The 22850-nt window shown below is 52.9% G+C and overlaps 9 protein-coding genes across 9 annotated transcripts; 4 read left to right on the top strand and 5 right to left on the bottom strand.

Annotated features, from left to right (window-relative positions):
• The first annotated feature begins 287 nt into the window (after positions 1-287).
• On the top strand, positions 288-2312 carry ACET3X_007420 (uncharacterized protein). The gene has a single exon (XM_069453563.1). The coding sequence runs from the start codon at positions 332-334 to the stop codon at positions 2009-2011; it is 1680 nt and encodes a 559-aa protein (XP_069304583.1). The 5' UTR covers positions 288-331; the 3' UTR covers positions 2012-2312.
• Positions 2313-4320: 2008 nt separating this feature from the next.
• Positions 4321-5244, bottom strand: ACET3X_007419 (uncharacterized protein; the record flags this gene model as incomplete). The annotated part of the gene is made up of 1 exon (XM_069453562.1): positions 4321-5244. The coding sequence occupies one exon, from the start codon at positions 5242-5244 to the stop codon at positions 4321-4323; it is 924 nt and encodes a 307-aa protein (XP_069304582.1).
• A 460-nt stretch (positions 5245-5704) lies between these two features.
• ACET3X_007418 (uncharacterized protein) lies at positions 5705-7434 on the bottom strand (the record flags this gene model as incomplete). Its single annotated transcript, XM_069453561.1, has 3 exons — positions 5705-6835; positions 6882-7189; positions 7356-7434. 3 exons carry the CDS (start codon positions 7432-7434, stop codon positions 5705-5707), a joined length of 1518 nt encoding a protein of 505 aa, XP_069304581.1.
• A 233-nt stretch (positions 7435-7667) lies between these two features.
• Positions 7668-8559, top strand: ACET3X_007417 (uncharacterized protein; the record flags this gene model as incomplete). Its single annotated transcript, XM_069453560.1, has 3 exons — positions 7668-7732; positions 7787-8197; positions 8247-8559. 3 exons carry the CDS (start codon positions 7668-7670, stop codon positions 8557-8559), a joined length of 789 nt encoding a protein of 262 aa, XP_069304580.1.
• Positions 8560-8813: 254 nt separating this feature from the next.
• Positions 8814-9979, bottom strand: ACET3X_007416 (uncharacterized protein). The gene has a single exon (XM_069453559.1). The coding sequence runs from the start codon at positions 9829-9831 to the stop codon at positions 8968-8970; it is 864 nt and encodes a 287-aa protein (XP_069304579.1). The 5' UTR covers positions 9832-9979; the 3' UTR covers positions 8814-8967.
• Positions 9980-11558: 1579 nt separating this feature from the next.
• Positions 11559-14485, top strand: ACET3X_007415 (uncharacterized protein; the record flags this gene model as incomplete). Its single annotated transcript, XM_069453558.1, has 3 exons — positions 11559-11762; positions 11829-12186; positions 12246-14485. The coding sequence occupies 3 exons, from the start codon at positions 11559-11561 to the stop codon at positions 14483-14485; spliced, it is 2802 nt and encodes a 933-aa protein (XP_069304578.1).
• Positions 14486-15874: 1389 nt separating this feature from the next.
• ACET3X_007414 (uncharacterized protein) lies at positions 15875-16427 on the top strand. The gene is made up of 2 exons (XM_069453557.1): positions 15875-16178; positions 16242-16427. Exons 1-2 carry the CDS (start codon positions 15923-15925, stop codon positions 16352-16354), a joined length of 369 nt encoding a protein of 122 aa, XP_069304577.1. The 5' UTR covers positions 15875-15922; the 3' UTR covers positions 16355-16427.
• Positions 16428-17080: 653 nt separating this feature from the next.
• ACET3X_007413 (uncharacterized protein) lies at positions 17081-18083 on the bottom strand (the record flags this gene model as incomplete). The annotated part of the gene is made up of 2 exons (XM_069453556.1): positions 17081-17312; positions 17374-18083. 2 exons carry the CDS (start codon positions 18081-18083, stop codon positions 17081-17083), a joined length of 942 nt encoding a protein of 313 aa, XP_069304576.1.
• A 1718-nt stretch (positions 18084-19801) lies between these two features.
• On the bottom strand, positions 19802-22113 carry ACET3X_007412 (uncharacterized protein; the record flags this gene model as incomplete). Its single annotated transcript, XM_069453555.1, has 3 exons — positions 19802-20178; positions 20230-21738; positions 21792-22113. The coding sequence occupies 3 exons, from the start codon at positions 22111-22113 to the stop codon at positions 19802-19804; spliced, it is 2208 nt and encodes a 735-aa protein (XP_069304575.1).
• Between the last annotated feature and the right edge of the window lie 737 nt (positions 22114-22850).

The raw sequence follows: 22850 nt of genomic DNA, 5'->3' as shown, positions 1-22850 counted from the left end.
AGAATACCTTGGAAACTGCTCGTCGCATGACAAATACCGTGGAACAAACACGCTGATGAGATATTTTAAACATAATGCATAGGTGTATTCGAAGTATTTTTCAGGCAGAGACACGTTTGTAACATTGTGTGAAGCCCTTTAGCCTCCGGTTTGTAGAGGTGAATCTACCTAGATAGTCCGGTAGAATTCAATGGATCGGTGGCTCGCAGGTTCCGACTTGATGGGGCCCGTGCACACGGGCCATAACTCATCGGCCAACGCCCTTCCTCCTCTGTCAGCTCTACACTCTCACCACACCACCACATTTGGAGCCACGCCACAAACCGCAACCATGACTTCGTCAATCTTCTACAAATTCAAGAACTCGAAAGATAGCGAGCGTATAGTATTCAACGGCACCGATTTGAGTGTTTTCGAGCTCAAGAAGGAGATAATCAGCGCAAGCGGCCTCGGCGACGGAACCGATTTCAACCTACATATATACCCCCAAGATGACCCCGCTTCCGAATACAAAGACGACACTACGTTGATACCGCGATCCTCCACTGTCATAGCGATTCGCCGTCCAGCGCCTCGCGGGCAAGGCCGGGCGGCCAGATATGTCACCGGCAAGCCCCCTGTTCGTGCCTTTACAACACAAAGCAAGCCTGTCGCGCCTGCACCCCCCACAAGCAATGCGACACCAGAAGATGCTGAAGCCGCGTTTTTGGCCGAATCCGCAATGGCCTGGGATGCGCAGAAGGAGGCACTTTCACATGCAAAGCCCGTCTATCGCAAGAACAACACCAAGAACGTCGTCGTCCCTTCACATCCTCCTCCGCCAGGCTACGTATGCCGCCGCTGCAACATCAAAGGCCACTGGATTCAAGCCTGCCCTACGAACGACGATCCCGACTTCAAACCCGTTTTCCAAGCGAAGCGCACGACCGGCATACCGCAGTCCTTCCTCAAGAAGGTCGAGAAGCCTGTCGACGAAGAGGCTGCAAAGGGCGTCATGCTCAACGCCGACGGCGAATACGTGCAAGTCATGACGGATCAGAAGACATGGGACAAATTTCAAGAGAAGACAAATGCATCACGAGCGCGCGCAGCAAGCGCTGACGCAGCAAGCAAAGAACTTCGCGAGCGCGGATTCGAATGCCCCATCGACAATCAAAGATTTGTCGACCCAGTCAAGACACCCTGTTGTGGTAAGACATACTGCCGCGAGTGCATCGACAATGCGCTGGCAGACGGTGATCTGATTTGTCCAAACTGCGCAAAGGAGGATGTTCTAATGGATGATCTCGTTACTGATGACGATATGGTCAAGTCACTCAAGGCATACGACGCAGAGAAGGCAGCAGAGAGGGAAAAGGCAGCAAAGGCAGCAGTTGCTTCAACAAATGAATCTGTTAATCAATCACTTGCTACTGACAACGCATCTTCTTCTGTCGCAAATGACGATACAAATGCCACCACTACTGCTACTCCGGCGGCGGCGGCGACTGCTGCGGCTGATGAAGTCTCCGATACTGACTCAACCTCTTCAAAGAAGCGGAAGCAGCCTCCTACAGACATCAAACCTCCCACCGCACCGAAAGCGATGCGTCAAGCGGCGGATCCCGCCTCAAAGATGGAGCAGGACTTTATACAACAGATGGAGATGCTCAAGAATACACCGATGGGGCCTATGGGAATGCCGATGGGTATGCCTATGCCAATACAGATGCCTCAGCAAATGGGCTTCCAGAACGGCTTTCAGATGAACTTCCAGCCGCAGCAACAGCAACAGATGCCACAACAACAGTGGTTTCCTCAGCAAAACTTTGGCTACGGGCAACAACAACAGTTTGGTCAGCAGTACAATCAGCAGCAGTACGGATGGGGTGGACAGGCACAAGGACAATGGGGCAACGGGCAAGGGCAGGCACAAGGACAGCAGGACCCTAACGATGCGTACGACAGGCAGCCAGTTAACCCTCGAGGTCGCAACCGCAGATCTCGCGCACCAGACTTCCGCTACCTTTGAACATCAAAGACATTTACACGATTCTCTCATCACATTTCCATGTCACCACATCTAAAATCACACCACGTATCGCAATCACGACTTCATCGGCCTTTTACAATGAGCATTGGAACTGGGCGCGTGATCAGGCGGCGTTTCTTTTACAATAATCATGTGGCATCTTGGGGTATACATCAAGGGCGGTCCGGAAATCACCAGCCCATCTTGGCAGTGGGGGAGTGAGGCAGCAATTGGCCTTTTTCACTTTTTGGGTGGCGTTTTGGTACAATCTCGAATTTTAACTTGCTCATTTCGCAGACTCCAGACGAGTTTATGTTTAATATGAAATGCAAATCAAATATTAAACCACTTCATTTGACATTCCTGTGCTTTATGATCATTTAGCGTGAGTGTTTGCCCAAACTGCGTTGTATCTGCGTAGGTGGTCACGGGAAACGTGGCATTATCCGCCATGGTGTCTAGACTTAATCTTGTTGACTGGAATACGAGACTAGGTATCTTATCCGTTCTAATGGAGGAGGAAACCTCGTCATGCAGATCAAAGACTCATAACATCCCTGGTATTGTGATATGCCCACAAGAGATTTCGGCTTAGAGACGTGGAACGCGTAACGAATGCGCCGTGGTAGCGAATGCGTGAATCTAACACTATACCTGATACAAACCCTTGGAACTATGCGCCTTCGCGTGCTGTTTAGGTTCACTCCACTCGACCTATGGCTCTTTCTTTTCATACTCTGCCCACGCGATTCTTCAAGAAAGAGCTCCCCCGCTAATCATCTCATTCCCAGTAGCGTACCATGAGGCAGGCGTTCCACGGTAACAATTCTTCCAATCCACTTGTTCAACTTTTTTTTTTACCATGGAACCGGCGACTTGAGCCATGTTTGTATGAGGAGGCTTCATCACTGGCACTCGCACCTCCAAAGAAAGTTCGTATAAAAACCATATCATGACCATTCAAAACTCAAACATCACATCATCGTCTTGAATATATTTCGTGCTCGGTCTACTTGAAAATCAGAATTCTTCCCTCGAGGCTTATCGAACACGCTCTTCTACAACACACATTTGACACCGATATTGTACAGCACACACTACATGCTATAGAATGTCTTCTTACAGCTTCGGGCGTATCCACAGCCTGCTTGAGAATGGAAAGCTACCTCATACGCAAATTATTTCCAACAGCATCTACAACGACTTATCTTCCGCTTCCGAAAACGACTTGGCTACTACAATAGCCAACACAACCGCGAACCAGTCCTTATATACACGAGATCCTTATAAGCGCACTTCTAGCGACGCATACGACAATATACGTAACGCCCCATTTCCTATTACCGCAAGCCGTCAATCTTCTACCCATCACAGATACGGCCTGGACAATAGTGCTTCTACGAACGTCTCCAAGAACATCATCATACCACGCTACGACGACCGGAGCCCCAGCAACCAAAGCTTCAGCAACCAAAGTCCCATCCACCCAAGCCACAACACCCTAACCCATCCCACCCAACTCATCTCAACCCCCTACCGCCCACCACCCCAAACTCTCTCCACACAACGAGGTATCCCCCCACCCCCAGGTCTCTCCATCCCACGCGCCCAGAACCCACCACCGACTCCTTGCGCTCCTCCATGTCACGCCTCGCCTCAAATCATCTACTTCTCTGCACGAGGTCGATACCCGCCTCCGGGCATCAACACTCAACGCGGTCAATATCCAGTACAGGTCCACGAAGCTTGGTACTACCGCGATAGCCAGCACGGGTGTCCTGGATGTGTGCATGAGATACTGTGGCCTCGGCAGCTCAGCAGATACCATTGGCCGGCGTGTCCTGTGTCTGCGACAAGGGAGATGGCTGCGTGGATGTGAGGAGGTGGCGGGGAAGAAAAAATGTAAGGGGGTCTGTTTGCTAGGGTGTTGTGGGGTGCTAGATGTATGGCTTTTAGAACAGGGGGGTATTTTTGGTTCAGTGCAGAGTTTGGCGAAAAGCGTAGTTGTGAATTGGGTCGAGAAGTCTAATGGCGTGGCGTATGGACTTGATTTGATGGATGTCCTGGTGACAAGACGCAGGCACAGCGCTGTTGAGTTATACTGTATTGTATCGCGGAAGAAGTGTATTTGTGGTATATGAGATATCAAGGACAAACCCAAGAAACATTTGTTTCTTAGTGAAAAGAACATGAGAGAGTATGAGTGGTGCCAAACGTACCAGAATACAAACCGTGACCCCACAACACCAAAGCTCCGCTCCTCAGTGCTCCTTGTTTGATGCCAACACCTTGTAAGACCCAATGTACGCTCATATAGACTCGCCCGTCTCAGCCCTCGGCCTCATTCCATCAGGCGTAAACGTCCAGCCCCTCCCTTCAGTGGGCGTCATAGCCCTCCTCCCTATAGGACTCCACTCCATCATACCGGGCGCCGGAAGTCCTGCAATAGCCGCATCATCCCTCGCCCTCTGTCTATTACTTTCAACAGAAGCCCTCCCCTCTGGCACGCCTGCATTCGCGCCTCCCAAACCCTCGGCATCAGTAACCAGCCTGACACCAGCAGTACGCTGCCGTTCCCTCTCCTTGACCGCGCGTTTCCCCTCGGCCTTCTTCTTCTCAAACTCGATGATGAGCGTCTTGAAATACGCCTCTGCCGCAGTCGTGGCCGAGTAGTGGACAGGCGTCCAGCTGTAGCTATTACTCGCCAGCGGATTCGCACCATACTGCAACAACATCCTCAGCGCCTTTAGTTCTCCCGCCGCAGAAGCATGATGCAGCGCCGTGTTGCCCTGCGCGTCGCTCGCAGAAAGTATGCTGGGTCCGTGGAGAATCAACGTGGGGATGAGATGCAGCGTCCCCGAACCAGATTTACACGCCAGCATCAACGCGTCGAGACCGGCTTTGTTCTTCCAGTCGATGGATTCGGGAAAGCGCTTGGCGAGGTAGACGCCGCACTCTTCTTTTCCAGCGCTCGCGGCCAGCATCAGAGGCGTTTCCCAGTCGTTGTTGCGGCTGATCATTCCGTCTTCGTGGCCCGCGTCGACGAGGTACTCGGCAATGGTGGTGAAGCCATGTTTCGCGGCGAGGTGCAGCGACGTGTTGGAGCGGTCTTCAAAGTCGGGGTTGCGCAGGTATGTGTGGTTGTTGCGGATGATGCGTTGGACGAGTGTGAGGTCGTTGAGGAGGATGGCGCGCCGCAGTCGCCGGGGTACGTCAATCCTGTTGATGGACATTAGGAAATGGATTCAGACGGGCAGTGTGCGGCGGGCCGAGTTACTCTGTGGGACACGACTTACATGGCTGCGGCAGTGAATCATGATTGAATGGTCAAACGGCACGGAGATGATGGCAATCGCAAAGTGACGTTCGGGAGAGGGAGAGAGCTGGTGTGGGGCAGGAGCGTCGGGCCTGGGACAAGCTGCGGGGACCCTTCACGGAATCTTGCTGCAACTGGCTAGTTCCTAGTTCTCGCGCCGATGCGCTGCATGGATGCATCTGTCAGATTAGCGACTCTTATACCGTCTATCACATGTCACACGTGTGCTCGAACATATGTGCTGACGTCTCGGATGTCTTCTATTCATGCATCATTAACATGACTGTCCCACGCTGTCTGGAACCTCTATCAATGCCAGCCCTTTTGCGGCTATATTACACGCTCACGGAATGAATCGTCCAAGCTGTACGACGCCTCTACAAGCCCTCAAAGTCTCCACCAGCGTCGTCCTCGTCAATATCACCATCTTGAATCTCCTTGGCCAGTTCGCGCTCGCGCTCCCGCGCCTCTTGAGCGTTCTTGAGCTCCAGACGATGTTGGTTCATGGGGTATCGCATTGCCTTGACACACTCGTCGTGAAGAGTCAAGCACGCCCGGATACGCTCGTGGAATGCCTCGCCAGGCTCACGGGTGGCGTAGATGTCGCCAGCAACCTTGGTCTGCATGAAGCCCTTCTCGTGATCAATCGACGCCTCTATGACGCCATCGCGAATAGCCTTGGCAACAATGTACTCGGCCGACTCCTCGCTCTCAAGGCCAAGACGAATGCAGATGTCGCGGAGCGAGATGCGCGAGTACGAAAGCGATAGCATACGGATGCCAGTCTTGATGACATTTTGTCGCAGACGGAGGATGAGCGTGTAGGTGCCATCGCGCTGGAAGACGGACGACGATGTCTGCACCACCTTGAGGAAACCCTGTAGATCGCCAACGCGGACTGCCTGGACGAGGCGGAAGTAGGGCTCCATGGCACGCTCCAGACGGGGCTGGCTGAAGACCTCGCGCTCGGGAATGTCACCCATCAGCAGCTCAACGACTACCAGGAGCTTCATCGAAGCCTGGTAGAAGCCCGTTGCACAGTGAGCCGAGGGCGACTTGCGCGTAGCGCTGACCAGGTGCTCGTGTGCCTCGGTGTAGGACAGCTGAATAGCCCGTATGCGGCCAAGGTAGTACAGGTATCTCGCAACCTGGTTGTTCGGGGCTTGTGGTGGGAATTGCGTCTGCGCAACAAGGAGATCGGCTTGTGTGATGTCGGCGGTCGAGAGGTAGTTTCGGAGCAGCAGTGTGGTGACAGCTGCCTGCGTATCGGGATCTTTCCTGAGCACTGCGCTTCGTAGCGCAGCGAGCAGCTTTCCGCGGATCTGGATGACGGGCGACTGCTTCGACGGGGGCTTGGGATCCATCTCTTCGTGGAACAGGGAGAAGTAGAAGTAGGCCTTGGCGGCTAACGAGTCCAATGTCCGCCTGTTCAGCTCCCGGATCTTGTCTACCAGCGTCTCGGCGAACTCGGCGCCCTCTTCAAACTCCTTCTGGTCGTAGAGATAGACCTGCGGGTGTTAGCGAATCCACCAGTCATGCCGTCTACAAACATACCTGTATCAGGATGGCTATGTAGATATCCACCTCGGGCAGGGGCTCCTTGGTGTTGTTCTTGTTAAGTTGAACCTCCTCCTTGTACTGGGACACGACGCTCTGTATCGCCTCGCCATCCATGCCAATGTATTCGATGAAGTTGCGCGCCGTGGCGTTGTTGGGCGAGTATGTCAGGATGATGACAGAGCAAAGCACGCGGTCGGTGAGCCTCTTGCGGAGCGAGGATATGGAGCGGAGGGCGCGCAGGGTGAAGCGGGCATCAAACTGGGCGACGGCTCGCTCGAGGAGGACAAAGTTGGCCCGGATGTCTGTCGTCGTCGGGTCAGCACGGTGGTAGAGATACTTGCAGGCCGCAATCTCGGTGGCGATGATATGGTTCGGACACATCTTGCGGACCGGCCACGACGTGGTGCAGTTGGTACAGGGGCACTTTGAGGTAAAAGGCATGCTGCGCGGCGCGAGTCGTCTACTTACCAGCAATGGCCTTTTGCTCCACGTTCTCGGTTTTGGGCTGCTCGCCCTCGACGACGACGCCTTCCATGCTGTCCGCCATGATGGTCGCTCTTGAGGTGTGTATGCGGAGGAGACGGAAGGTGCGGGCGATGTGGAGGGAGTGGTGGTGGTGGGTGTGGGTTGGTGTTGATGCTTTGGTGATGTTGAGCTCCCAGCTTCACTGACGCCAGCGCGGCGGAACATCGGGGAATAGTTGTCGAGCACCGACCGGCCATTGTTTACACCCCACGTTCCCGCCTGGCGTGCCCTTTTTGTATACAGCTTACGCCTATCATGACGCTGTTAGATGCGCATCTAGAGCAGATTTCGCTTTGCGCCGCGTCAATCGCAGAGTTGCCGTTGGTCCCACCGTCCATTCACCCGCTATAGCACTCGACTGAACAGACCCCCAGGTTCGCCCCGCCCAAGATCTTCACCAACGCCTTGCTCCAAAACCACGATATCACGAGCTTGATCCGAGACACTGAGGTCCACGAACGCGCTCTGTTCTCCGTCCCCCCACCACCCGCAGCACCTAAGCATGCCGAACCAGCTCCGTCTACCAACAGGCGCAACACCATCTTCAATCCCAACGGAGGCGGCGGCACTAGCACATCTGGAGGCGGTGCAAATGCCGTAAGAGCACCCAGGCGGAACACGGCCGTAGCTGCGGTCCTCGGAAATGAGCTGGTAGAGAGGATACGACGAGGCGGCGGCGGCGGAGCAGGCTCTGGCCTAGGCTATAGAATGTACAATGGCAGCAACAAGAACGAAGTCGACGTTGAGTCTCTGCTGGAAGGCGCCGAGAAGTTGCTCCGAGTCTAGTGCGTCTCGAAATACCACAAGACATTACTCGTAGCTAACCAAGCACAGCCCCATACCAGGAATCCACGACAGAATCGCAGCCATGCGCCAACGACACGCACAACTCGCAGCCTCGGTAGAATACTACGAAGCGCGTCTCGCCGAACAACAAGCTCAGCTTGGCAAGCTGAGCCGGTCACGAGGAGACTACATGGACGAGGATGTCGACGAGGTCGAAGAGGAGCTGGGGCCTGTTGCGGCGCCGTTGACGGAAGAAGACCTAAGACGGGAGGAAGAGGAGACGCGTCAACTTGAGAAAAAGAAGAAGGAACTTGAAGACCGTGTTACCTCCATGTCGAGAGACATATCTGGTCTGCGATGATGGTCCAGAAGGGTTGTGACTGTGGTTTGCACTTGGGCTAGGAGTTACAATAAGATACCCCATGTTTTTGCCTCAAAGCTTGATACTGTTCGCTGCATGGCTTTGGAGTTATAGCGTGAAGAGGGTGCCTGTGTTGGAATATCGACACGTATTTGGTGAACATGGCCTTTTCTGAGATGTATAGTGTTGAGAGAATGTCATGGTGTAAGTTCACACAACAGCAGGCACGTAAAGGCAGAGTTCATGGTGTAATCATGTTTAGTTCGTAAGTCATTACTAAGGATATCTCAGGCACTGACAAGGACATTAGAAGAAGTCTTTCCATCTATGGCCTAAGCTCGTCGTCATATCGATGGCCACGTGCTCGACCAATGACACCTGGCACAGGGTATCGTTGCTACCAGTCCCTTAAAATAGTGCACCACCAAGCATGGCGCCACCTAGGAAACCAGCTGCGATGGGTAGCCCAGCTCCACCTCCATAGCCGTATCCGTACGGCCTACCGTACGGTCCAGCCGGACGCATATACCGTACGCCTGGATTTCCGAACTGGCGGCTGCCGTACGGGTTGTACCCGTAAGCTCCCCTCGGAGCAAAAGGACCATGAGGTGGCTCAATGTACACGTCCCTGCCCTGACGGTCCTTGCCTAGTAACTGCGGCTGGCCTGTTTCCATGGCGCGTATAATTGCTTGCCGTGTGCGGAGATGCTGGAGGTAGGCTTGACGTTCTTGCTCTGCGCGGCGGACCCGAGCTTGTTCGCGTTCTTGGTGGGTTTGACCAGTGATTTTGTCCTTGAGCTTGCGGGAGAACTTGTGTATGCCTGTAAGTTCACCAGGAGCTGCAGCGTCCTTGCCCTTGGAAGTAGGTCGCGGAGGGAGTTGGTCTTCGGCGTCGGAATCCTCAGCTGTGAGGTCCTCCAGTGTCATGGTCCTGTGCATCCGAGTGTGCTTCTTACGCTCTTCGGGGCTCAGCGTGTTAAGGAACTCTTCGTCGTCGTAGGGATGTGTCCAGATGCTACGGGGAGGATTTGCCTTTGTGTCGACGAAGAACTGGTGGGAAGTCTCTGGGTCAAAGCTACGTACCCAGCCAGGAGGTAGCTCGCGCATCTCGTCCTCCATAGAGCGCCGTCGGTCGGGTGGAATGCCATTACGCTCGGTACGTGCTGCAGGACCATCGGTGGAAACACGATGTAAGCCAGGTGAAGGGTCGGCGTCGAAAATGGCAGCTTCGTAGCTGGGCGGCGGCTCGTTGGGTGGATGTGATGTTGCCATTGTGGAATTGGTAGGTAGTAGAAAGCGGTGAGGTGTGTTGGAAGACGCTCTTGGTAGTACACCTGAGACGGTAGGTTCCAATGGGAAAAGGGGATTATTGTGGGAGGACAGATTGTAGGTTATTGCGTTATATGTGAATGCGGTAGCATTGTTTGGTAAAGAGAGTGGCGTCGATTCATGATGACGTCAAGGGATCTGTGGCTGTGCGCCTTGACGGAGCTATGAGCGAAGCTTCTCCGATGTAATTCATGCATGTGATGCTCGCCACACTCCTTTGCTACCATGATCCACACCGCCAACTATTATGACTCAAGCATAAATCGCGTCAAAAGCCAAGAAACAGTGCGCAGCTACGAGAGCCATCTGGACCCGTTTGGGGTGCATACCAGCCTGGTCTCTCCACCATGTGCGCTTGTCACACTGCAGATATCCCCACAGGAACAGAAGGCGCGTGTCTCACCGCAGTCTCGAGACCGATATCCGAGACCCCGGCCTTGGCTTCGGTAGTCTGAGATCTTGTGTCCAACGCTTCTTGCGCTTGGGTATTTGCTGGTTGCATTTCCGGTATCATTACTTCTTGGATTCGTCAAGCCCGACAGGGGGTAGTATCACGGGGTCCTTGTAGGGTTACTGAACATTATTTCTAGGTTTTGAACCACAATAACCATACGTGAGTATCCTTGTATTAACATACCGAAAAGACAACAGCAGCATTGTTGTGTCATTTGACCAGCGTGAATTTCGAATCACGGGCTTGGGTTCGCAAATTTCAACTCGGACTTTCCATGCTCCTCGAGGACCACGAAAACGCCGAGAAAACCAACCTGGTTTAGGACTGCATCAAAAACGTTGGTCACCTGTCGAATTTCATCATCCTCGTCTCTTTCGGAAACATTTGGTCTTACCTCTCCTTGCGAACCGATGCGCCTTGAGCACAATCGAAATCATTGGCGACTACTCACGAACGCTTTGTGAGCACTGCGCGAACCTTCACCGCTCCCAATATCCCCTTGGGTAAGCCTTTGAGGACTCGAACCAGTTTTTCGATCATGCGAGCCAGCCATGATCCCACATATATGGAGACCATACTCCGTGTATCTACTAACCAATTAAGTTCTGTATGTGCCTACGGCCACTATTTTTGCGCCACATACCTCGCTGTATGAACATCTAATCCGTACCCAGAATTTTATGACACCATTGTCTGGGTCAAAGGACTTATCTCAACGAGTGTTAATCGTTACTAGTGAAGATTTTACGGGACGACCAGACGCCACAGTAATTTTGTTAGCTAAAGCATCCGAGGGGTTGGCTCTGGGAGACTGCGTATGATGAGGCTTCAGGTACCCAAGAGTCTTGTGTAATGCGGGGCGAGGTATGTCTCTTGTGGGGAACTTACTGAAGCAATCTAGCCACGCTTAGACTGTCCACTCTTCACACCTGGGCTTGATGTCTTAGTGTACATACCGACCTTCCTATAGTGATCACGAACGATGACTACTCTGTAAAACACCCCATGGGCTAAGGATCTTATGGCTCACCTTCCCAGCTTATATATTTCGTCTCCCTCTGCAACCGGGCATTCTTCACTGAGTCGCCATCCATCATTCAACACACTCCTTCATCAAACTCCTATTCAAAACATATACGCGTACTATACTTGAGTTTCAGGACAGCACCCGTTTCTCCATTTGTCGTTCGTTTGAACACATCCGGCTGCCAGCATAATGCACCTGGCATCCTTGCTGCTGGCGCTAGCCCATCTCTCCTTCGTTCGCAGTCTGCCCGCACGTGGAGGAGCGAAAAGAGACGCAGATGGAATCATAGCCCGTGAAATAACCCTGACGGATGTCTCAATTACTACAAGCTATAGCACGGCGATTACAACGTTGCAGTCGGCCTCTCCCACTGGCGAATCATTAAATTCTGGGGTACGTGACAATCTGCATAGATCCTTGCAAGACCTTCCTGAAGATGCAGAAACTAACTGCCAACAGAGCTTTCTGACAGGCCTTCCCTCGGGTGGTTTCACACAAGATCCAGCCGACGGTCCGGGCACTACAACCGCCACCAAGCCACTGTGCCCTAACTCAACGCCTCTGAGCCCCGGCCCCAAAGCACCATTCAACCCAGCTTCGTCCAACATCTTCCAACCCATTGCGACCGGGGCGCCTCCGCCAGCCATACCTTCGAGAGCAAATCATCCTGTCCAGAAGCAACACATTGACGACAAGGACGTACCAATTCAGACGAATAAATTTTACGCAAACTTCTTCCTGGGTAGCCAGTCTTTCTCGACCTGGACACACCCTTACTCCTTGTCATGGGACAATCGCCGCGATGGTGGTTCTTATGGTACGTACTTCACGCGCTGAGGATGAGCTTATGCTGATGTGGACCCCTTGCTGTTGCAGGTGTTGCCATTAGTCACACGACGCGAGACAAGTTTGCTTTCGTTCCTGATGCGAACAACACGCAGTTCTTCATCTCGCCAATTGGTATTCATCATATCATACTGACCGCTGCGGAGTTGACATCCGATACCTCCCTTTCTCTTGAGCGCTTGGGGATGTTCTCGACATGGGTGAACTTGCGACCAAACAACCTCCAAGGTACTCGCATCTTGATGTCTCTTCCCGTTGTTCAGGGTATGGGCATGGTCACCGCTATTTACGATAGGGCGAAGCCGGTGATCAAAACTACCGTCTTCTTTCTCTCTCTGGACTGGGTCGAGTTGGTCAACGGAGACACTGACAAGTACCGAATTGTACTCAACGATGGCTCACACTGGCTCTTGTACGTTACTTCAGACGGATCCGTAGGTACGCCCCCCTTTGTATTGGATGACGGCCTTACAATCACTGGTCCCGACAACTTCGTGGGCAAAATCCAAGTCACCAAGAACCCATCTGGCGAGGCAATAGAGAGGACATTTGATTATAGTGCCGGAGTTTACGCTATCAATGCGACTATCTCTGCAACAGTCAATGGGGCTTTTGGAAGTTACACGATAGGTTGGGCCAAAGGTGGCCTAGTGGACCGACCGCTGCTTATGTATGCGTTACCTCACCACGTCGAGTCTTTCGACCAACAGACAGCTGCCAGTTTGAAGGATATCACACTTGTTACGACCACTAAAGGCTTTGCACGAGTCATCGTCGCCGATCGGATGACCATGGTGGAGAACGACCTTCCTAACAACATTGGCTTCGCCCCATGGGCTAAGAATCCGACCGCAGCAGGGGGCTCGGAGAATATCAATGTGAACTCACAGGCTCTTGCACTCATTAACCAAGCTGGCATAGCTGAGCTCAGCCAGAACATGATATCGCAGACATCGCTAAATAGCATGTACTACTCCGGTAAAGCTCTGGCCAAGTTTGCTACCATCATCTACACGATGAACAGCATGACAGGCAACAGCCAATATGCTGCGGCCGGTTTAAATCGCCTCAAGGACGCCTTCAACGTCTTTGTCAACAACACTCAGCCTGAGCCACTCGTCTACGATCAGGTTTGGAAGGGCATCGTGTCAGGCGCCAGCTACTCAGGAGACCTCGGGCTCGACTTCGGAAACACGCTATACAATGATCACCACTTCCATTACGGGTACTTTGTGTATACTGCCGCCGTCATCGGACATCTTGACTCTACATGGCTGGGTCAAGGTAGCAACAAAGCTTGGGTCAACTCCCTTGTACGCGATTTTGCTAACCCAGTAGCCGACGAGCATTTCCCGTTCCAGCGCTCATTTGATTGGTTTCATGGTCACTCGTGGGCCAAGGGCCTTTTTGAGTCCGGTGATGGAAAGGACCAGGAGTCAACATCCGAGGATACCTTCGCGTCTTACGCGGTCAAGATGTGGGGCAGGGTCATCCAGGATCCAAACATGGAGGCTCGCGGAAACTTGCAACTCGCCGTGCAAGCGCGTAGTATCAAGAACTACTTCCTTATGGAGGCCGACAACGTGAACCAGCCTCCAGGCTTCGTCAAGAACAAAGCTACGGGCATTCTCTTTGAGAACAAGATCGATCATACCACGTACTTTGGAGGAAACATTGAATACATCGAGGGCATACACATGATTCCTCTAAATCCCTCGTCCGCCTATACTCGTCGCCGGCAATTCGCCCAAGAAGAGTGGGACACATATTTTGACAACGGACGCGCTGAACAAGTCCAAGGCGGCTGGAAAAGCATCCTGAAAGCCAACCAAGCATTATTCGATCCACAAGCCTCGTACGATTTCTTCGCCAACCAAAACTTTAACGAACAACTCGATGGAGGCGCAAGTCGCACATGGTATCTGGCTTACTCAGCGGCCCTATTGGCTGCGAATGAAGTTGGTACACAACGGGATCTGCAGATGGATTATGCTGGTCCAGTGTTGCCGTTGGGCTCTGCACAGAAGATTGAGGCACGTGGGTCGCAAGCTGTTGCTGAATATAGTACTTGGTCTTCTGGGCTCAATTGGCCTACTCCTTCTAGTACTAGACCGGCTTGGTCTTCGGGATTCAACTGGCCTACACGATCTGGTGTTGAACCAACGCCTACTTCGACGCCTACGGAACCTGCTATGGTTGCCATAGTCGCTGATACTGACGCAACAGACAGAAGAGCGGACGGAAAAAGCCTGTGGGAATTGGCTCTCTAGATGGGTGATGTTGAGTATGAGGTGGTTCCAGCTTGGACCTGGGAGTTTGATCTTGTCTTTTGAAATTTGTATATACCTACGCTTACAGACGCTACACCTATAAATTCAAATAACCAATATCTCTTAAACTCGGTTGAGTTTTATACCAGCAGCTTCTTTCGCTGTAATGTAAGGTCAGTAAGGTGTGGATGGTTAGGGAAGAGTAATGGGTTCACTTTGGTGCCTCAGTACATGTGCCTCCTCCATCATCCCTAGTTCTTGTGTCTATTCTTACCTTATCCACCACGTCCTGCGCGTTGCGCTGTACTGGTATGCTAGGGGAGTACTCTTCGTACGAATCTGGCAGCCAATGAGATGCCACAGACTGCGGGCCGAGGTTATGCCGCCTGTCTTCTTGTTCATAAACCCATGTTCTCAACGCACCCCCAAATTTCCGGAACACCCAACTTATCCATGTTCCAGCAACGAACCTTGTCAGGGCTCGGGTGCGAAGAGCAGAGGATGCTTTCACCGCTGCACCTCACCGCCCCTCGAATAGTAGTAAAAAAAAATTGGCGAGAAACGGGCAGAGCAGAACAACGTCTTCGGTCCTCTACCACCTGAGTAGTCCGCTACAGCGGAGCTGTTCATATCATTGTCATATGGCGTGTGGAGGGTAGCATGTCGTCGCGGGCTGGATTTCGGCAGTTCCAACTGGCCAGGGAACAGCAGACTATTTGTTTCCGCCTCTACTTCGGCTTAGGTCAGAATCGCCTACGTCCCATCTTTGGGCGCAAAATCACGTTCGTTATACACGAGACACATGTCTAGCTGTGGGCCAGCACGTTCGCAAGGAGAAGCTTCCAAAGTTTCTCGCCTTCCATCGGACAAGCTTTTACGGCCGTAACTACGGTAGCACCTTTCCGACTTCCCCGGGTGTACACGAGGAAACCGGAGCTCCCTGCACATCCTTGTGGGCCCCTTTTTTCTCTCAATGGTTAGCACAAATGAACTAATAATAACGTAACATACCTGTTATTTTTATGTCTCCCATGACATAGTTTATCAGAAAGCATGTTGGTGAGTAGCTGGACGTATATGCCACGCATCTACTCCGAAAATTGTGCGACAACTTCAGAGACGTCCAGTACAATGTCCGTGCAGTTGGATCAACGAGACGATCCCTTAATGGCAAGCAAGAACACGAACCCTCACCGTCTCTTGACTATGGTATCCATGCAAGTGCCTCACGACTCCTTCGTATCAACTGTGCGTTGGTCAATGCAACACACTAACCACCGAGCTTGATAACGACGTAACGTGGATACTTCTGACGTCTGAATACGAGACGTTGGAATATATAACTACTCCGCCTTAGTCTCTACCCAGCTTCTCATCTCAACAAGCTCAACAACAACCCAACGATAACCACACAAACCACCTACTACAATCGCCGCCATGCACTTCACACTTCCTCTTCTCGCCCTTGCTGCTTCTGTCAGCGCCAGCAACCCCATCCAGGCCGCTTGGAACGTCACCCGCTCCTACCACGACAGCACCCAGCAGGTCGTAGACTACAAGCTCACCGCAGTCTTCGTTTCTGAGGAATACCCAATGGGCCTCGAGTCCAAGTGCAGCTGGTCGCAGAAGGGCATGCTCTTCGACGTCATGTGCGACCCAGACACATTCTCAGTTGAGCCCCAAACAGACGGCTGTAAGTATCCTTTAAACTACCGCGCGTTTGCACACGAGAAACAAGACTAATATCCTCCCTTAGCCCTGAAGATCCAACAAACCATCGAGAAGCCCACCAAGCAGGTCGTGTACGGACAGGGCAAGGTTCCCGCCCAGGGCCACGTCGTCGTCCCTGTCACTGCCCGTGTCGCCTGAACATCTTGAAAGTATGGGAGATACAAGAAAGGGAACTGGATGCAAGCGTGTTGTAGAAAGCCAGAATAGCAACAGCACACAAAAGCAAGACTGAGTGTTTCCTGGAACGATTGGACAAAGTTTCGTGATGCCTGGTGATGACGTGAGAGACCGGGCTGATGTCTAGCACCCTTGCCCCATCCCCTTCGTTGTTCTTTGCTATACCCCACACGTCCCATGAATGCTTCACTTGATCTTACATACGACACCGTAAGACGGGAAAGCGTGAGCTGTTCTGCAGGATCACTGACAAGCACAATCGAGCACTAACATACGCGACAGTCCTTATATCAAATGCATAATGCTTGACTGGTCATATCGGACGCATGGGTACTGGACTTCACCGCGTGAATTACCCGGTCATCACAAGTGGTCTCTGCAGTATGTAGGCCCCATAGCACACTGCCCCTTATCTTTACTCGACATGAACGAATTGGGAAACAAGAGTCATACTTGCATGACTTTATAGCATATGACCAGGACAGACCTAGTCTATTCATAATGTCTAAACGATAACAACGCCTGAACACCTCGGCAACTCCATAGCCTAAGAATAGCTTTCTCCAACCAGCTGCACCATAGCATTTTGTCAGATGTTCCTGGCGAAGCAGCTACACTGTTACCGCACTCTGACCAAAGGCAGGAGGATGTCCTCGTAAGTGCAGTTGCCCACACACCCTCTCAGCACTAAACCAAGGAAACCCATATGGCGGCCATCAAGCTTAGCGCAACAGCGTCCGGTGCATATCCCATCATGGAAGCACCGGAAGCCTCAGGGACGTTGTTCGTGGCCGCACCACCCATATACCAAGATCCAATATCGGTCAATTCGCCATCCTGGGTGAGCATAGCAGCGTTGCTGCCCACGTTGCTGACATCAGAGCGGAAGGCGCCAAAGTAGGAGTAGTGTGTAATGTTGCTGACCATACCGTTAGCCCGTATCCTCTTCTCATACAAAGTTAACTAGAAGCAGTACTCACGGCCAGCTATCAAAGCTCTGAGCACTCTGATTATAGAACGTCTGCGTCGCCTCGAGCGGCTGATTCGGGTATCCATACTCGGTAACCCAAACCGTCAGATTGGGCCATTTGGTCGTAACCTGTCCAACATGGCTCATCATGCCCTCAAAGTTTCCGTACCAATGTACAGGTATGAAATCAGGGTTACACCCGCCATCACACTCGTTGAAGAAGTTTTCCAACCACTGCCAGCCAGACTCTGCGCCGGTAACAGCTGGCGCACCTAGCTTGACGCCGAGTTCCTTTAGAGGCTCGATTTCGGCTTTCCAGCGAGCGGCTGCGGTCGTGACGGCGAGGTTGGAACCACCGGTGCTGTGGCCGCCGTCGGGCTCGTTGAAGCCGAGGACGTAGGTTATGTTTGCTCCGTCGGCGATTTGCTGCTTGACGGAGTCGAGGAAGGGGGTTCCAGTGTCGCTGTCACTGGCGCCCCAGAGCATGGGGACGAATTGCATGTCTGGGTTGTTGGCGTAGGCTGCTGAGGGCTCCTTTTGGTAGTTGTAGTACCATGTTGGTGGCGATAAGCCGGTTGTCCATATCCTGTCGTCGTCGGGATGGTCTGCAGAGGGTACGTAGCAGAGGCCGCGTTTTGACGATGTTGATGCTGTGACTTGTGCGGTTGTGGTACTAGTGAGAAGTGCCGTTGTAGCGGAAAAGAGTGTGGTGCGTCGCATGGTTGCGGTGAGGTCGGTGGGTTGAAGTGTTTTGGAGCGTAACGATATCGAAATTCGATTGTTCGTCGGATGTATGTATCAGGGCACTCGCTACCAACGATATTATAACGGGTCGCGAACAATATTGACGTCGAATATCCTGTCGTAACACGGTTGGCCGTCGCCACTCAGGGTCGCTCTTCTCTCGTTGCAAATGCGTGTGGGCGACGTAGAAGGCAGGACGTGATCGAGAAGACGGCGCAACAGTGGTACCTCGCACAAGACCTCCTTCTCTTCTAGATAGCTCGGTCACCAAGAAAAAATCCCAAAGCTACTAGGAGAGAGACGAAAGCGACTCGTAACGCAAGCCACAAAACGCCTTTGCGACTCGAGGACGAATACTGGAATTAACAAACGGTCTATCGCACACCCAACCCAAGGACTCGGAAAAGAAAGATGATGAAGATGAAGAAGACGAAGAAGAAAGTGTATACCTAGGTACCCAGGAGCGTCTCCCTTCTCTCCAAATAGTATCTGCGCAAGCTTAGCTTCCAACGCCGTCAAACGTCAAAACCACAAGCCCTCTCTAGGTATATAGAGCAAAACTCGCAGTTTACCGAGATAACGATAAATAATCTATAATCCACATCATCCCACGCTACACCTGCACCATGCACGTTAGCATTATCGAAAAGAGCAGTCCTAGAGATAAACCGGCTCTTGGTAGCCGGCTAGATTGCTACCGCGGCGCCCAGAATAGTGTAGTCTGCAGTCGTGACGCAGGTACAAGCGGCCCCAAGCCCTGGCGGGCGCGCGCCACAAAAAGGGCACAACCCCCCAAAGCAAAGTCCTCGGGAGATCGACTTAACCGGAGGCGTTCGGCGGAAAAAAAAGCGCGTCTCTTGTGTGGGACATGGTTGTTGGAAATGGAACAGCGTCGGGCGATTTGAAGGTACAAGACTGTCCTAGGCTCGTTGATGGCTTCGTTGTGGGAAACGTCCGTCTTTGTTCAAAAGGTTACTGTTCATGCAACATGTTGCTAGAGTGTATTGGCTCAGGGGTGACACATGCGCAGTCGTCCCAACATTTTGGGGCGGCGGTGCGGCAGAACTGTTCAGCTCGCAGCTTTCTGCGGCAAGGAGCTTATCGGCGAAAGCTAAAACAGCACGTACCGTGCTCCCTGCTCTGGGCAATGGCATCACCATTGCCGAGCCCAGCGCTACCTCGACTCAAGATATGGCATTCTCTGGGCAGCTGTCACAAACAGATAGATGGAGCCGCGCATGTAACAGTTTGGTTTTGGTATTCACTTCTTCTCTACATCTTATTTCACATTCCATTTCCAACTCCACACTCCATTCCTTGCAGTTCCTTTCCAGCCTTCTCCTTCACCCCACTTGACGATAGCAGAAAAGATAGTTGTGTGTATGTGTCCGCGAGCCCCAGGCTTACCGCTTGCATGAGATTACAAGAGCTTGTATCAGATCTTTCTATACACCGAATACTAAAAATAAACACAAAGAAAGATTCGTAAAAATCACGGGCGTTGTGAGCAGATATGGCCCAGCCCGTATGCAAGAGAGACGACTTTAGATGTGGCTTGACCGCTATATGGATTGTCAAATACAACCACCGCGATACAGATAGGAAAACAAAACAAAAGGAGATGATGCCTAGATGGTGGGATATTTCACCACTCCCAGTCTTCACTCTCGGAAAACTTTAGGAGTCTATTGGCTTTAGTATGCATAGCCGCCATTGTTGCCTCGTGGTTGTTGAGGTTGCCATGGGGCATTGGAGACGTAGCCGGGCGGTTGGTGGTAGCCAACTTCAGGGTCGGGCCCTGGACTGCTGTCGCGGCTTATGTTCCGCTCGTGCGTTGCTGTGCGGCCGAAAGTAGATGCATCGGCAAGGAGGTGTCCTTGGTCGTCTCCGAAAGAGCGACCGCCAGGACCGTTGTAAGCAGTGTTTTGGTCGGCGAGAGGAACGCGGTCGTAGCCGGCAGTGCGGGGACCAAATGGTGAAGGAAGCGAGGTGCGCTTGTACTCTTGAGGGTCCATGAGCAGCGAGTTGCGTGCATCGAGAGGGGTGAGGTTGTCGAGGTCGCGAGCTTTCTCTAGAAGGGATGTTAGACGATGTTGGGGTGTGAGTGGAGGATTAGACTTACCAGCTTCCTTTCTCTTCTTGCGGTGGGGGTTCTCCTTGCAGCAGATAATGATGGCGTTGACGGCGATGAGAATAGCAAGGACACCGGTGAGGGAAGCCTGCACAACAACAAGCACGAGGCCGGTGACAGTCTTGGTTGTCTGGCTCATACCCAGCTCTTCGACAAAGACCAAGATGCAGACGACAGACAAGACACGGACGATGGAGATGGTGATGTTGATCCAGGTGCTAGACTTGAGCGTGTATGGCCGGGCCCAGAGAAGCATGATAAGGAGAAGTGATTCGACGATAAGTTGACCGGCAGCCTGTGCGAGACCGTGGCCGTCTGCTCCGGCAATGACGCAACCACGAGCAAACATGAAGACAATGGCGGGCACGAAGATCCACCAGTAGCTCTTCTTGTAGTTCTCGTAGAAAATGCTGTACTTGCGCCAGATCTCCTTGTCCTCGTAGAGAGCATCGGGCTTGCCCTCCATCTTCTTGAACTTGTCAGCGGTGCTCCAGATCTTCCAGGTGAAGAAAGCCAGGACTCCAGTAAATGCCGCGAGGGTTACACCAGCAAGTGTCTTGACGGCCCAGGAGTCTCCGTTCTTGAACTGGTAGACACAGTAGAGGACCCAGATACCGTATAGTAGAAGAATCAAGTTGGTGATGGTCTTGGCCAGAGTCCACCAGTACCGCTTACGGAAGCTGGTCAGGCGCTTCGGGAAGCTGCCGAACAGGGCCCAGGTTTCCAGGATGACCTTGAAGAGAAGAATGCCAACGGTAATGGCGGCGATGATGATGGCGAAGATGAGCAAAACCGTCATGAAGGCGTTGCGGTCGGGAATTGTGTACTCTTGGATGAAGCCCTGCATGTTCTTTGCATAGACGATAATCTTGTTGTCGCCATCCTCCTCGGCAGTACCGTTGATGTCTGTGTTTAGTTCGTCGCGAGCAAACAAAAGGTCGAAGCTGCGCTTGGTCAAGGTCATGTTCTGGTCCACGTGTACAAGGGTCGCGTTCTTGAGGAAATCGACACTGTTCTGGGTAAGATTGCCGCCAGTGCTCGCACGGAAGTTGTCGATGGAGTGCTGCATGCCCTCCCAGTAGATGAGACCGGTACTGAAGGCAAAGTTCTGGGACCAGCTGCGGTACACTCCGGGAACGTCGGCGCTCATCATGCCGTTCAAAGCCATGGCCTGGAACCATCCGATAACGTCGCCAAAGGTAGGACTGGACTGTGCCGCACCAGCGTGTCCAGCACCAGCGAGCGAAGCCAGTCCAGTAACCGCCAAGGCCGCACCAGCAATTCCGGCGGCAATGTATTGCACTCCGACGGTTGACAGCGACTGTCCGTTGCTGACTTGTGAGGTGATACAAGCTAGATCCTTGCCGCCGTCTATGGCTCTGAGTCGCAACCTGGCTTGGCTGTCGATGTCGGGTATGTTGAAGGCGATGCTGGGGATTTGCGACATGATGCTGTCGGGAATGCTCTGCTCACCCTGTGCACCAAAGGTACCTTGGGGAACTGCGGCATGTTAGCATGCACAAGAAGCAGGCGCAAGGTAGACATGTACATACCTGGACATAGCTGGTCGACCTTGTACTCGCCGTCGCAAGGATCGAACTCTTTGTTGTACAGCTCGCGACCGTATGCGTTTACGGTGAGTGTGGCCATGACCTTTTGCTGGACCTCGTTGGTGCCGGATACGTCAAACTTGACCTTTTTGGTGGAGCGGTCGAATTCGATGTTGAGCTTGTTGACCTTGATGTCTCCCTGGCCGTCCAGACACGAGCTGAAGCCGTTGGTCTTGAGCACGTCGGCGGCCAGCACGCCCAGTGGCGCCGATGCCAGTAATATGAAGGGTGCGAGCATTGCCGAGTAGGTCGCGTGAGGTCGCATGGTGGATGTTTGCGCCCGCGGGCGTTCCTTGGGAGGGGGGGGGGGCGACTTTCGATAGCGAGCGACGGGTGCGGTAGTAGCGATGTGTTGGGGGAGGTTTCGTATACGTAGGTGGTTGCTGGCAGAAGAATGGTGCCGCAGACGAAGAAGCAAGCAAGCAGCAGATTAAACGGGAGGCGGCCGCAGGGTCAACCTTTGTCGTGCCTGGTGAAGACGGTAAACAAAAACGCGGCAAACGTCGCAGTGAGCGGGCTGGTCGAGGAAGCGGCGAGCCTAGGAGGGGAGTCGAGTGCGAGTCGAGTGCGAGTCGAGTCGGGACGGCAGTGACGAGGGACGCAAAGGTGAAACGACTGACGAACGAGCGAGCGATGGTTGTTGAAATGAGCACACGGCGCTGCACCCGGTATTCTGCCTCTGCTCTGAAACCGTGCGGCGACAGCCAAGGGGGCTCACTCCAATCAGGAAGGGACGCGCGGCGCTAGCCTCGATTAATCCCGCGATATGGCTCAGTCGTTGGATCCCACGCTATCCGAGCGAGCTGCTTGTTGGGCCGTGTTCGAGAACACGACGGGATGAATGGGGGAAGGGGGGTCGTCGACGTTGGGAACTTGTCAGGGCCCTTTTGCGCGAGCTGGGGACCGAGTTGCTTCTTATCGCTTGGCTGTCTTGTTGCACTGCATTGCACTGCACTCCTTCCCTACGAGACAGACAGCCGCCCTCGAGATGCTAACACACCA

The sequence above is a fragment of the Alternaria dauci genome, chromosome 7 (assembly GCF_042100115.1).
Source record: "Alternaria dauci strain A2016 chromosome 7, whole genome shotgun sequence".
In the NCBI taxonomy this organism is placed as follows: Eukaryota; Fungi; Ascomycota; class Dothideomycetes; order Pleosporales; family Pleosporaceae; genus Alternaria; species Alternaria dauci.
Note: the sequence above shows the minus strand (reverse complement) of the source record. Positions and strands in the feature narration are given on the sequence as shown.

Coding starts and splice junctions, on each gene's coding strand:
- ACET3X_007420 (XM_069453563.1), top strand. CDS start 332: ATGACTTCGTCAATCTTCTACAAATTCAAGAACTCGAAAGATAGCGAG.
- ACET3X_007416 (XM_069453559.1), bottom strand. CDS start 9,831: ATGGCAACATCACATCCACCCAACGAGCCGCCGCCCAGCTACGAAGCT.
- ACET3X_007414 (XM_069453557.1), top strand. CDS start 15,923: ATGCACTTCACACTTCCTCTTCTCGCCCTTGCTGCTTCTGTCAGCGCC. Junction 16,179..16,241: donor TGAGCCCCAAACAGACGGCT/GTAAGTATCCTT, acceptor ATCCTCCCTTAG/CCCTGAAGATCCAACAAACC.